This window comes from Danio rerio, chromosome 22 (genome assembly GCF_049306965.1).
Source record: "Danio rerio strain Tuebingen ecotype United States chromosome 22, GRCz12tu, whole genome shotgun sequence".
Taxonomy (NCBI): Eukaryota; Metazoa; Chordata; class Actinopteri; order Cypriniformes; family Danionidae; genus Danio; species Danio rerio.
In genome coordinates this window covers 39,042,610-39,053,666 of record NC_133197.1, presented here as the reverse complement: position 1 = coordinate 39,053,666, position 11,057 = coordinate 39,042,610, and the positions used below count along the sequence as shown (strand labels likewise).

Here is an 11,057-nt window from a genome sequence, read left to right as displayed (position 1 = left end):
TTTGATTTGATTGGCTAGCGTTTTGACATTAATGAGCTATTTATTATTTCTGAGGCAGCAGAACAAGTGGTTAGCTGTTGTTTATTGAAACAGTCTTATTGTCTCATATTTATACACATCTTTGCCGTTTTGGAGATTTGAGCAATAAACTGAACATTTGAAAATAAACCGCCAAGAGAATCTCCATTCCATAAATGACGTCACTCAATAGAACATAACCGCTCGCTCTCGTCACTCGCTTCAGTTGAGAATTTTGAAGAAGTATTGTTTGTTCGCGTTTACAAAGTTTGACTAAATCTATGGATATCTGTCGATATAAACACGTTATGAGTGAACACACGAGTGAAAACTTGAGTGAGCACACACTGCCTGCATTTGACCACGCGATGGCGGCAACAACATCTGTGTGTGTTGGAGGAAAGAAAGAAGACGCGGGTTTCTGCGTGGAGAGACTCGACAACTTCTCCAGCTTCTGTCCCAGACTGGACGAAGAGGGCCGGACAGTGGCCGTAGAGGCCGGTTCAGCCCTTGAAGGTCCCTCTACTACTACTAAGGTGGAGGGAAACTCAAACGGTGAGACTGTCAGCAAACACCACAGCTTTCTGAGGTTTAAACATGATGAAATTACTGTATTGGGCACTTAAAACACATGTATAAATGTCATTACATATGAAACAAACATGAGAAATGATCAATAATGGAGTTTATGCAGACTTTAGGATGAGAATAAGTTGTGTGAGGTAAATTGAGACTTTGGCCTGGCCTATATGTATGAGCTGTCCCATGCTAATGTCCAGCTTGACATAAATAATTATGTGTTCACCACAATAGAGAAACCCTTTATAGGTGTTTTGTGTAGACTTGTGCTTGAAAGTACTGTAAAATACTCAGAAATGTCTCTGTCAATGTTTCCACACAGTAATATTTGATTTATCAAAGTCACACAAGTGCCAAATTCACATCTAACACCTCCATAATCAAGTCTTGCTTTAGGATAATTTACCTCACAGTAAGTCACAGCAAATATAAACAGTAAAATCCATTAAAATAAGAGTTTAGTCATCAAACATGTTCAGGAATTGACAGAAAACACATTTAAATCCAAATGAGATACTACAAATATATATACACACTAGAGAATTTCAGCTAAACTCAGTATTTTTGAGTTTCTCTTGATTTCTCCTGTTTATTAAATATTTATTTGTTATTTTCCTCAACATATTCATTTGGGTGAACTCATTCTTGGACTGTGATTGTGTTTTGTGTTAGATTAGCTCTAGTTTGGGCTTTGATGCTAATTAATGTAATGTATATTCACAAATATATGATGTATATTGATGAAATATGTTCATATATAATGTATAAGGGACGCTCTACCAGAAATGTACATTTACACTTATTAAAATGTGACAGGACCTGAACTTTAAGCTTGTCGTCCTCAGAAAAATCATACAAAACAAGCATCAAATCACACAAATCCATGACAGAACGCATCCTTGACCATGATGTCACTTCCTCTGAGTCACAGCCTATTGCACACACTGTATGTTAAATCTAATAAAGTGTGACAGGACTGACAGAAACGCGAGGATATTTATTTATTTGTATATATTTGTAGTATTTATTTGTAGAATATTTCATGTTTTTAATCAGTTGATGTGAATGAAAACAGCTTAAACTTGCTCTTTCTGAAGTATTTTTCCTCTAAATTAGGAATAGCTGAAACACATTATAGACTTTCCTCATTGTGCCGACAATCATCAGAATATTACGTGAAGATCATTTTCCATGAAGACATCCTGTAATGAACGAATCTCAGATTGTGAAAATTGACTCTTTTGGCTAATTGTGTTGTTCAGGGACACTTCTGGAGACCATCAGCTTCTGCAGTGACTTCTGTCCGTGGCTGGACGAGGAGTGGGCTGTGGATTCAGACGCTGGAACAGCATCAGATGAGCATCTTCCTGAAGACACTGAGGAGGACGACACACCCGGTGAGATTGTCAGACACCCCTCCACTGTAGAATATAGACATGTTATTAATGGGAAACAGGCTACTTGAACTATTAAGTTAACAATAAAGATAAAACAGGGTAAAGAGATACTGGAAAGTGTTGGGGGAATAAAATAAGCATATAAAAGAAAGACGGAACAAAACATATCAAACACTAATGAGAAATGAGCAGTAGTGGGTTTTAGACAGGATGAGGACGAGTTGTCTTGTGAGGTAAATTGGCTTAAAGTCAAACCTTTTGTTAACTTGGCCTAGCCAAAACAACACATGCACATCCGAAACACTCTATTAAAATCACAGCATGTGTTATATTAAACTGGAGAAAGAGAAACGGCAGATAATAAAGTAAATTACAGATATATATCTGCTCTCAGTACAAGTAGATTTAGAAAATGTTCAGCTTTCTAATGTCTCTAAAGTGCTGTGTTGCTTTCTGAAACCTGATTTGTAGGCGAAACCTTCTGGATTAACATTTTAGTGAAGTATATGAGTAATGTTTTAGTTTAGGATTAGTTTCTTACAGTCAGTATTTAGTGAATATATTTACAATGTCGCCAGTGTTACCTGTTCAGACCTAAAGTGGCGATGAGGTCTTAAAATGTGTCGACAGAGTCTTCAGAAAGCTCTTAGGTGTTGAGTTTTACCCTCTGCTTCCTGTATATACCCTGCTTTAACAGACAAATGAAAGTTTGACAGCATTTCCACTTTAACAGTATATTTTAGTGATTCAGCTGCTTATTTCTTACCTTTTTTTATTGAAATCACCGGCTCTAAAGTTGTTTTTGTTATTAATAAATGTTTCTTGCTGTTCTGTGCTTCTGTGACTCTGATTTTGTTTTTCATGCTTAGATGTGGAGACCCTCAGCTTCTGCCATGGCTTCTGTCCGTGGCTGGACGAGGACTGGACAATGCTTTCTGATGCCAGTACAGCACTTTATGTTGAAGACATTGTGGAGGAAGACACGACCGGTGAGATTGTCAGCAACCGCTCCACTGTAGAATATAAACATGTTATTAACGGGAAACACACTTATTGACCTCTTGAGTAAAAATATATATATAAAAACAGTGTAAGGAGATATTCAATAATGTGATGTTGATCATGTTTGAGTCGTGTGCACACTTTGCTCCTGTTCAGTCCAAACAATCCAAGGTAACACAACAAACTTCATTACCATAATGAAAGCCGTTACAAAGTGTCTGTTTTACTCATTTTAATCAAGTTGACAGGCAAACATCTTAAACATGTTGTCGACATATGTTTCCCGCTCACTATTATACCTGTAATGTTTTAGTTTTATTACAAGTTTAATGTAAGAGTTTAATGTATTATTTTATTTGCCACAGCTGAGAAAACCTTTTCAGAGAGGTCTAAACAATAACTGATTGTCATGTTTTAAATATGTTCTTTGTTGTCTTTCTTCCATTAAGCACCTGAAACACGAGGCAGCAGGTGGAGCAGAGTCCGTGCTTTCTTCAAGAGAGTGTGGAAGGCCATAAAGAAGCCTTTCCTCAGAAGGACAAGAGTGGAGCCCCAAACACCACCAGGAATGCCTGTTCCCTGGAACTCTCTTGAATCTGTCTCTGGAGAGTCTGGTTCCTGGAACTCTAATGATTCAGAAGATTTCCTTAGAGTGTCTGGTTCCTGGACCTCTGTTGATTCAGATCTAGATTCAGAGTCTTTCTCTGGAGAGTCTGGTTCCTGGAACTCTAATGATTCAGAAGATTTCCTTAGAGTGTCTGGTTCCTGGACCTCTGTTGATTCAGATCTAGATTCAGAGTCTTTCTCTGGAGTGTCTGGTTCCTGGAGCTCTGTTGATTCAAATCCAGATTCAGAGTCTTTCTCTGGAGAGTCTGGTTCCTGGACCTCTGTTGATTCAGATCTAGATTCAGAGTCTTTCTCTGGAGTGTCTGGTTCCTGGAGCTCTGTTGATTCAAATCCAGATTCAGAGTCTTTCTCTGGAGTGTCTGGTTCCTGGAACTCTGTTGATTTAGATCCAGAGTCTGTCCCTGGAGTGTCTCTGGTCCAGAACTCTGTTGATTCAGATCCAGAGTCTGTGCCTGGAGTGCCTGTGATCCAGAACTCTGTTGATTCAGATCCAGAGTCTGTGCCTGTGATCCAGAACTCTGTTGATTCAGATCCAGAGTCTGTGCCTGGAGTGTCTGTGGTCCAGAACTCTGTTGATTCAGATCCAGAGTCTCTGCCTGGAGTGCCTGTGGTCCAGAACTCTGTTGATTCAGATCCAGAGTCTGTGCCTGGAGTGTCTGTGGTCCAGAACTCTGTTGATTCAGATCCAGAGTCTGTGCCTGGAGTGTCTGTGGTCCAGAACTCTGTTGATTCAGATCCAGAGTCTGTGCCTGGAGTGTCTGTGGTCCAGAACTCAGTTGATTCAGATCCAGAGTCTCTGCCTGGAGTGCCTGTGGTCCAGAACTCTGTTGATTCAGATCCAGAGTCTCTGCCTGGAGCGCCTGTAGTCCAGAACTCTGTTGATCCAGACCCAGAGCCTGTCCCTGGAGTGTCTGTGGTCCAAAACTTTGTTGATCCAGACCCAGAGCCTGTTTCGGGAGTGTTTGGTCCTTGGAACACTGTTGATTCAGATTCAGAGTCTATACCTGGAGTGTCTGAGCTCCAGAACTCTGTTGTTCCAGATCCAGAGCCTGTCCCAGAAGCGTCTGGGCTCCAGAACACTTTTGGCCCAGATTCAGATCCTGCTCCTGGGCCGTCTTGGCTTTGGGACACTGTAAATCCTGAGCCAGAGTTTGTCCTTGAGGGCTTTTGTTACAGATATACTGGAAATCAAGTTCCAGAACCTGAGGTGCAGAATTCGGCCGATTTGGAATCAGAGCCTGTTCCTGGACCATCTGGGCTCCAGGAAACGGCAGATGTGAAGTCGTCCTCTGCCTTAGGATTCTCTAAGTGTGATGCAAATACAGGTGAGTCTGCTGACAACACTTTAAAGTCACGTAGCAAACATAAATGCAGAGTCACATTCATCAAAGTTTCTTAATCAATGTTGATTCAGTCAGTGCTGCTGTAAATGCTGCTGTAGCATGTTTGGTAATGTGAGGCAGTATCAGTATGAGAGAACTGAACGCTCTTAAACAATCTCTTCTTTTTTCAGCACCTTTGCACAGTCTCTACAGCTTTGGAAAAGTTCTGGGATCCGGGAGCTTCGGCACAACGTACAGAGCAGTCCGTAAATCTGATGGCAAGGAGGTAAAACTCTCAGTGTACATTTGACTTCTTATGTAACTTGATCTAAACTTGTGTATTTATTAAATAAATGACAGATTGATCAATGTGAAAACTTAATAATTGTGTTTTTGCTTTTCAGGTTGCCATCAAGAAGATTCCCAAGAGAATGGACGACCGTCACATCTCTGCCGTAAGTTGGCAAAACTTCACTCAGTATTAAATTCTTTAATGGTTTGGGCGCATGTATGAGGCGTAGTGGAATTTCAAAAGGCAGAATCCAGTCATGTGAATCTGTATGAAAGTTTTACTCATGTTCAAGCTGAAGAAAATCATTTTGATGGTGAACTTTGATTAATGTAAACAGTTCCTGTAGTTCACAGCAGCACTGTAAGAGAAAAGAGCTGGACAGCGATGTTGATCATAGATACACAAACACTAAAGCAGCGTAAAGCTCATTTACATGATCAGCTCACCCAAACATTCAATTATTGATTACTCACCCTCACTCCTCTGAGAGCTTTATTCATCATCAGAACACAAATTAAGATATTTCAGATAGTTTATTTGAGAAATTTGAGAGCTCCCTCATTCTCCATAGACAGCAAGGGTCCTGAGATGTTCAAGGTTCAGGACAGAACAGTCCACATGCCTTCAGTGGTTCAGCTGTGTTCATATGAGGCTGCTAGAACAGTTGTGTGTGCTTTAAACACTGTAGAAGCAAATTAGTTTGCCAATGTTTTCCTCCTGCATCAGGTCAGGGTGCACGTTTACTACAGGCAGTGCAACACACAAGTGTCATATTACCTGTAGTAAATGCACACCCCAATCTGATGTAGAAGACTTGAGCAAACAAAGTGGTTTTTCAGTTGTTTTGGTGCACAAAAGTGTTCTTGGAGCATCGTATGATTACAGTTGAGCCACTGAAGACACGTGAACTCCTTTGAGGATGTTTTTGTCTCCTTTTCTGGACTTTTGCTGTGTGTGGAGGATGAGGGAGCTCTCAGATTCAATCTAAAACATCTTCATTTGTGTTCTGAAGATGAATGAAAGTCTCAGTTATTTGAAACGACATGAAGGAAAGTAATCAACAACAGTATTTGAATTTCTGGGTGAACTGATGCTTTATATAATGCAGATCTTTCTGGATGCAGCCTTTATGATGCAAGCTGATCTGCAGCTACTAACCCTTGTTCTCTTTTCCTCTTCAGCCTGGTTGTTCCAAACCTGCGTATAAAGAAGCGGCATATATGCTCATCCTGAAAGATCCTACGCCGAGCATATACCTGATAGAACTGTACGAGTGGTTTGATCAAGAAGGATTCATTTCACTCGTCATGGAGTACCCAAAACCTTGCGTATCCCTGCTGGAATATGTAAAGAGTCATGGCAGGCTGACAGAAGAGGTCGCACGTTACCTGCTGCACCAGTTAGTCCAGGCAGTCGTGCACTGCATTGACCATGGCATTTCTCACAACGATATGCATGAAGAAAACATCCTGGTGAACACGGAGACTTTGGACCTCAAGCTGATCGACTTCGGCTGTGCTTCCAAAATCAGGGAAGACCAATATGTGGATTTCATCCGGAGCAGCGTCGTTACCCTAGGCTACCTGCTGAACTACATGGTGAATGCTAAAGCGCTACTGTACAGCTGGCATGAAGAGACAAATCGACTTCAGTTTAACCCCAATTTATCCAGCGGTGAGTGAACAGACACTGATAAATACACATGCCAAACCTCAACCTGTTGTAGTCTCATACCAGGACAGAACCTGGAGAGACACTACAGAATCTAACATCACCATCTGTATTAGCTCAGGAATGGGCATCTTTGGTCCTGGAGGGCCGCTGTCCTGCAGAGTTTACCTCCAACTCTAATCTTGAAGATCTTCAAGTGAACTTAAAGTCATTTTGACTGTATCTGTTTGAACTCTGGCAGTGCATTATGGGTATTCACTAGTCTTTGAGTGTTCATGGGTTGTAGACTTGTTATTGTGGGATTGATTGAGTGCGCTTCAGAATGTCCACTATGGTTGGAGACCACTACACATGGCTGCTCCTTCAAACAGTGCACTATTTAAGGGTACAGGGGGGGTAATGTCAGATATATCCACTGATTAGCTGGTTTCAGGAGTGTTTGATTTGGGTTTGAGCAGAACTCTGCAGGACACCGGCCCTCCAGAACCCTGCAGTAGCTTCTTTAATCTCAAATTTCAGAAGATATCTTCATAAACGTCTCCTTTATCTCTCTCTCTCCTTGTACAGAGTGCTGTGATCTGATAGAAAAGTGTGTGGAGGAACACTCGTGGACACTGGAGGACATCTTACAGCACGAGTGGATGAAGAAGCTGTTGATGAAGAGGGGATGAAGGTAAACACACCACTGGTCCAGTAGGAGACTACAGTGATAATAGCGGGACACACAAAGCTGATTAGTTTTCTGGTTTTCTGAATCATCTTCAGTTGAGCGAGGATGCTGTTGTGCACTTTACACTCATCAAGATAAACAAGCATTAAAGATGTTCAGCAACACAGTTCATGTAGAAGAAACACAATGTTAGAAGATGGTAACTGAGACAATGAAAGCCGAACACACACGTATATGACTGTGTTTGACTAAACTCTGCTGCATATAAGCAGATATCTGCATGTGTGTGATGCTTATTCTCGGTGGATGAACAGTTTTATCAGTCGACTGATGGAGCTTTAAGAGGCCGTTCACAGACGAGATGATTTGACTGTTGTGTTGGTCTAAATGTGCTGCTGATATGGCTTAATGTTTCCTTTGTTTTTCCTCATGTAAGAATTTCACACACAAAGCAGAAAAACCTACAAAAAAATCTACAAAATCATCAAAAATCACCATAAAGAAGCTTTTCCTGATCCAGAAGCAAAGCTCAAGAGCCCTGGATTGCTGGAGTTGGACTGGTGGAGCTGCTCTTCAGTGGATCGACCATCAGCAGAGACATTTACACCACACTGAACTGATCTTCAACAGAGACTTTTGTACACTGAACTGACATTGTTGATCTGTTTTATTGATGTTTTCTTGATCTGTGTTTGTTTGAATCTACATTGTATAAAGTGTTGTGTAAATAAAGATGATTTGACTTGTAAATATCACGACTAGACCATATTTTAGATACTAAAGACACTTTTTTGCACTGTTGCACTTTTTGCTCATTCTGAAAACGCACCTCTATATACATTTCTGGAGATCGACAAAATATGCTGCGTTTGTTTTGCAGTTTTGTTTGTTGTGAATCCACCAGAGGGCGCTGTGTACGATTTCAGATCTCAAATTTCTCTCGCGATTGCCATTTGAGCCTGCTGTTCTCACGTAAATCCACTAGAGGTCGATGTCTACTGACTGACTGACCAATTAACTGACCCACCATCCCCCTTCCCTAAACCCAACCGATAGTGTTTTCAAAAGCACCAATTGACCCATTCATCCCCTTCCCTTAACCCAACAGCAGTATTTTAAAAAGCAATCGTGAAAAAGAAAGCCCTCGCCTGATTTCTACCACGTTTATAGATGTTACCACATTCTCACGCAGCTATTTACTTGATTATTTTATTTTTTGGCTTTTGTTTTAGTCTTATCTGCTTTCTGGACCCGTTCTTCACCAGACTTAACCCCTGTTGTCGTGGTCAACTTCGCTCTGTATCTCAAGTCCGCTGATGTACTTATCGAGCCACTGGACAAACGTAACAGTGGAAATGCCGTCCATACCGTGTCATACCAGCCCGTAGCGTTCATTTTAAAGATGAAATGCAGCCTTACTTTTACCTCTGGCTACATAATTCACGATCTCCAGAAACATATACAGGGATACATTTTCCGAATGAGCCCGTGTTGCTTTTTTCACTGTATATTTATTTATTTATTTATTTATTTATATCATTTATTATTGTGTAAAGCAAAGTATTTTACTGTACATAGTAACTTGTTTTATACTGCGCACATGACATGATGTAAGAAAGACTAATGTGCATTTCTTAATAAAGACATAATAAAGTGACTGCTGCTTTATTTATTTATTTATTTATAAGACATGAATGGAGGCTCTTTTTATACTTGGACAGGTTGTTAAACACAGAAATGCAGAAATGTGAACACAATAAATGCACAGAAGTATAACGCCTGACAACTGGTAAACCACATTTACGGGTTTAAACCATTTCAAGACACAAATAATAGGCAGATTGGAAAATGTGCAGTCTGGAGTCGCAACAAGTCTGTTCATATTCAGGTTGTGTTTCAATTGCTCACAGCAGCTACGTCTCCATCCACCTTAATCGGTAGATGGAAATGCCAAGATGCGCATAAATTTGGAATAAGTGAAAAGGATAAACTTTTCAGTCGATAAGAAAAGATGCAGGTAAACTATGATGGAAACACTTTCACCGAACAAGTTCCAGTATGTGCATTAAAAAGGGTCATGTGATTTTGTTATGAGAGATCATGTGATGATAAAAATGTGTGTGTGTGTGTGTGTGTGTGTGTGTGTGTGTGTGTGTGTGTGTGTGTGTGTGTGTGTGTGTGTGTGTGTGTGGACAAAACAGCAGGCTGAGCACACTGTAAAACATCTGGAGCCTGTTGCAGTTAGGAGGTTCAAACAACTTGAGTTTAAACTTGATACCGAGAGATTAAAAACTTGAGTTTTCGGTATCGGAATAGTGGATCTGAGTTGGTTCAATCAACTTTGAGTAGACCAACTCATAGTTAAGCGTGCACACTGTGACTTTAAAAAGGCATTATCAATGGAGTGCAGATATTACGAGTGACTATGACAACATCTTAAAAAAAGAGATCACCATTTCTTTCTCCAGCTGAATTTGATCTGTTCATGCATAGTTATAGCAAATATGAGCAGATATTTTGAAAAGCAACACCACTGCATCAGTGAAACAGAGACAGTTAGCATGGGAAAACATAGCTGCTTAAGTTAATTTTACATTTAAAGTATTTAAATATTTAAGTTGAATAAAATAAGTAATGTTATGTGTGAAGTTTATAAAATCTTTACACACATTCCCACTTTTATACATGTTGATCAGTTTTAATAGATTTAACAGTGCACTGTGTGTCTGCCTTTATTATTGATCAAGTGATAGAGGTTGATATGACATTTACAATGTAAACAAAACTAAAAATAGTTTTTAGAAAGAATAATAATCCTAATTAATCTAGGCTACTTGTCTCTGCTGAAGGTCAGTGAATTTAAGCTTTATTTATTTAAAAAAGGACAAGCCATTCTCGTACATGACTTTGTTCTTTGTGTGACTTTAATGTAGGCAATAGCTGTTTCCATCCATTAATATTAATTAAATTTATGTGCAAAACTGGAATAACGCATAAAAGATATGTGCGAATAAAGCAGCGTTTCCATCCAACGAGTTAAAGAGAACAAAATCATCACTTCCTGATTAAACATGCACCAAATATCAACAGTAAAAGCAGAATTTACTGCGGTAGAAGAAGCTGCGTCAATCTTTTCTATATTTAATAAATGTACTTGCGCCTCACACAATGAACACGTGGGGGCGTTTGAGGCCATGAGACGCGGAGAACGTTCTTGACACACTCCAGACGCTCTGCAGGTCATTTTATAATACCATTAATACTGAAACGGTTCAGGCTTTTTAGAATGATTGAGCAAAACAACATTTAAGATGTGTTACAGTGTGCTCAGCCTAGTTTGTCCATTCACACACATTTTCATCATCAAATGATCATGACCTTTTTTAATGCACAAACTGTAATTTATTCAGTAAAAGTGTTTTCATCGTAGTTTATGCGCATCTTTTTTATCGAATAAAAGTTTATGCTACTCAGTTATG

General features: G+C 39.8%; 1 protein-coding gene across 2 annotated transcripts; it reads left to right on the top strand.

The window, feature by feature from the left end:
* The first annotated feature begins 24 nt into the window (after nucleotides 1-24).
* LOC137488986 (uncharacterized) lies at nucleotides 25-9,235 on the top strand. 2 transcript variants are annotated; one of them, XM_068219020.2, is made up of 9 exons: nucleotides 25-573; nucleotides 1,860-1,994; nucleotides 2,864-2,983; nucleotides 3,446-4,948; nucleotides 5,137-5,231; nucleotides 5,350-5,400; nucleotides 6,419-6,911; nucleotides 7,476-7,581; nucleotides 8,015-9,235. In XM_068219020.2, the coding sequence occupies exons 1-8, from the start codon at nucleotides 300-302 to the stop codon at nucleotides 7,577-7,579; spliced, it is 2,775 nt and encodes a 924-aa protein (XP_068075121.2). In that variant the 5' UTR covers nucleotides 25-299; the 3' UTR covers nucleotides 7,580-7,581; nucleotides 8,015-9,235. The 2 variants fall into 2 exon arrangements, with proteins under 2 accessions (XP_068075121.2, XP_073793737.1); XM_073937636.1 differs by lacking the exon at nucleotides 2,864-2,983 and having other exon boundaries at nucleotides 57-573.
* The last annotated feature ends 1,822 nt before the right edge of the window (nucleotides 9,236-11,057 follow it).

Coding starts and splice junctions, on each gene's coding strand:
- LOC137488986 (XM_068219020.2), top strand. CDS start 300: ATGGATATCTGTCGATATAAACACGTTATGAGTGAACACACGAGTGAA. Junction 5,232..5,349: donor GTAAATCTGATGGCAAGGAG/GTAAAACTCTCA, acceptor TTTGCTTTTCAG/GTTGCCATCAAGAAGATTCC. Junction 5,401..6,418: donor ACGACCGTCACATCTCTGCC/GTAAGTTGGCAA, acceptor TTTCCTCTTCAG/CCTGGTTGTTCCAAACCTGC.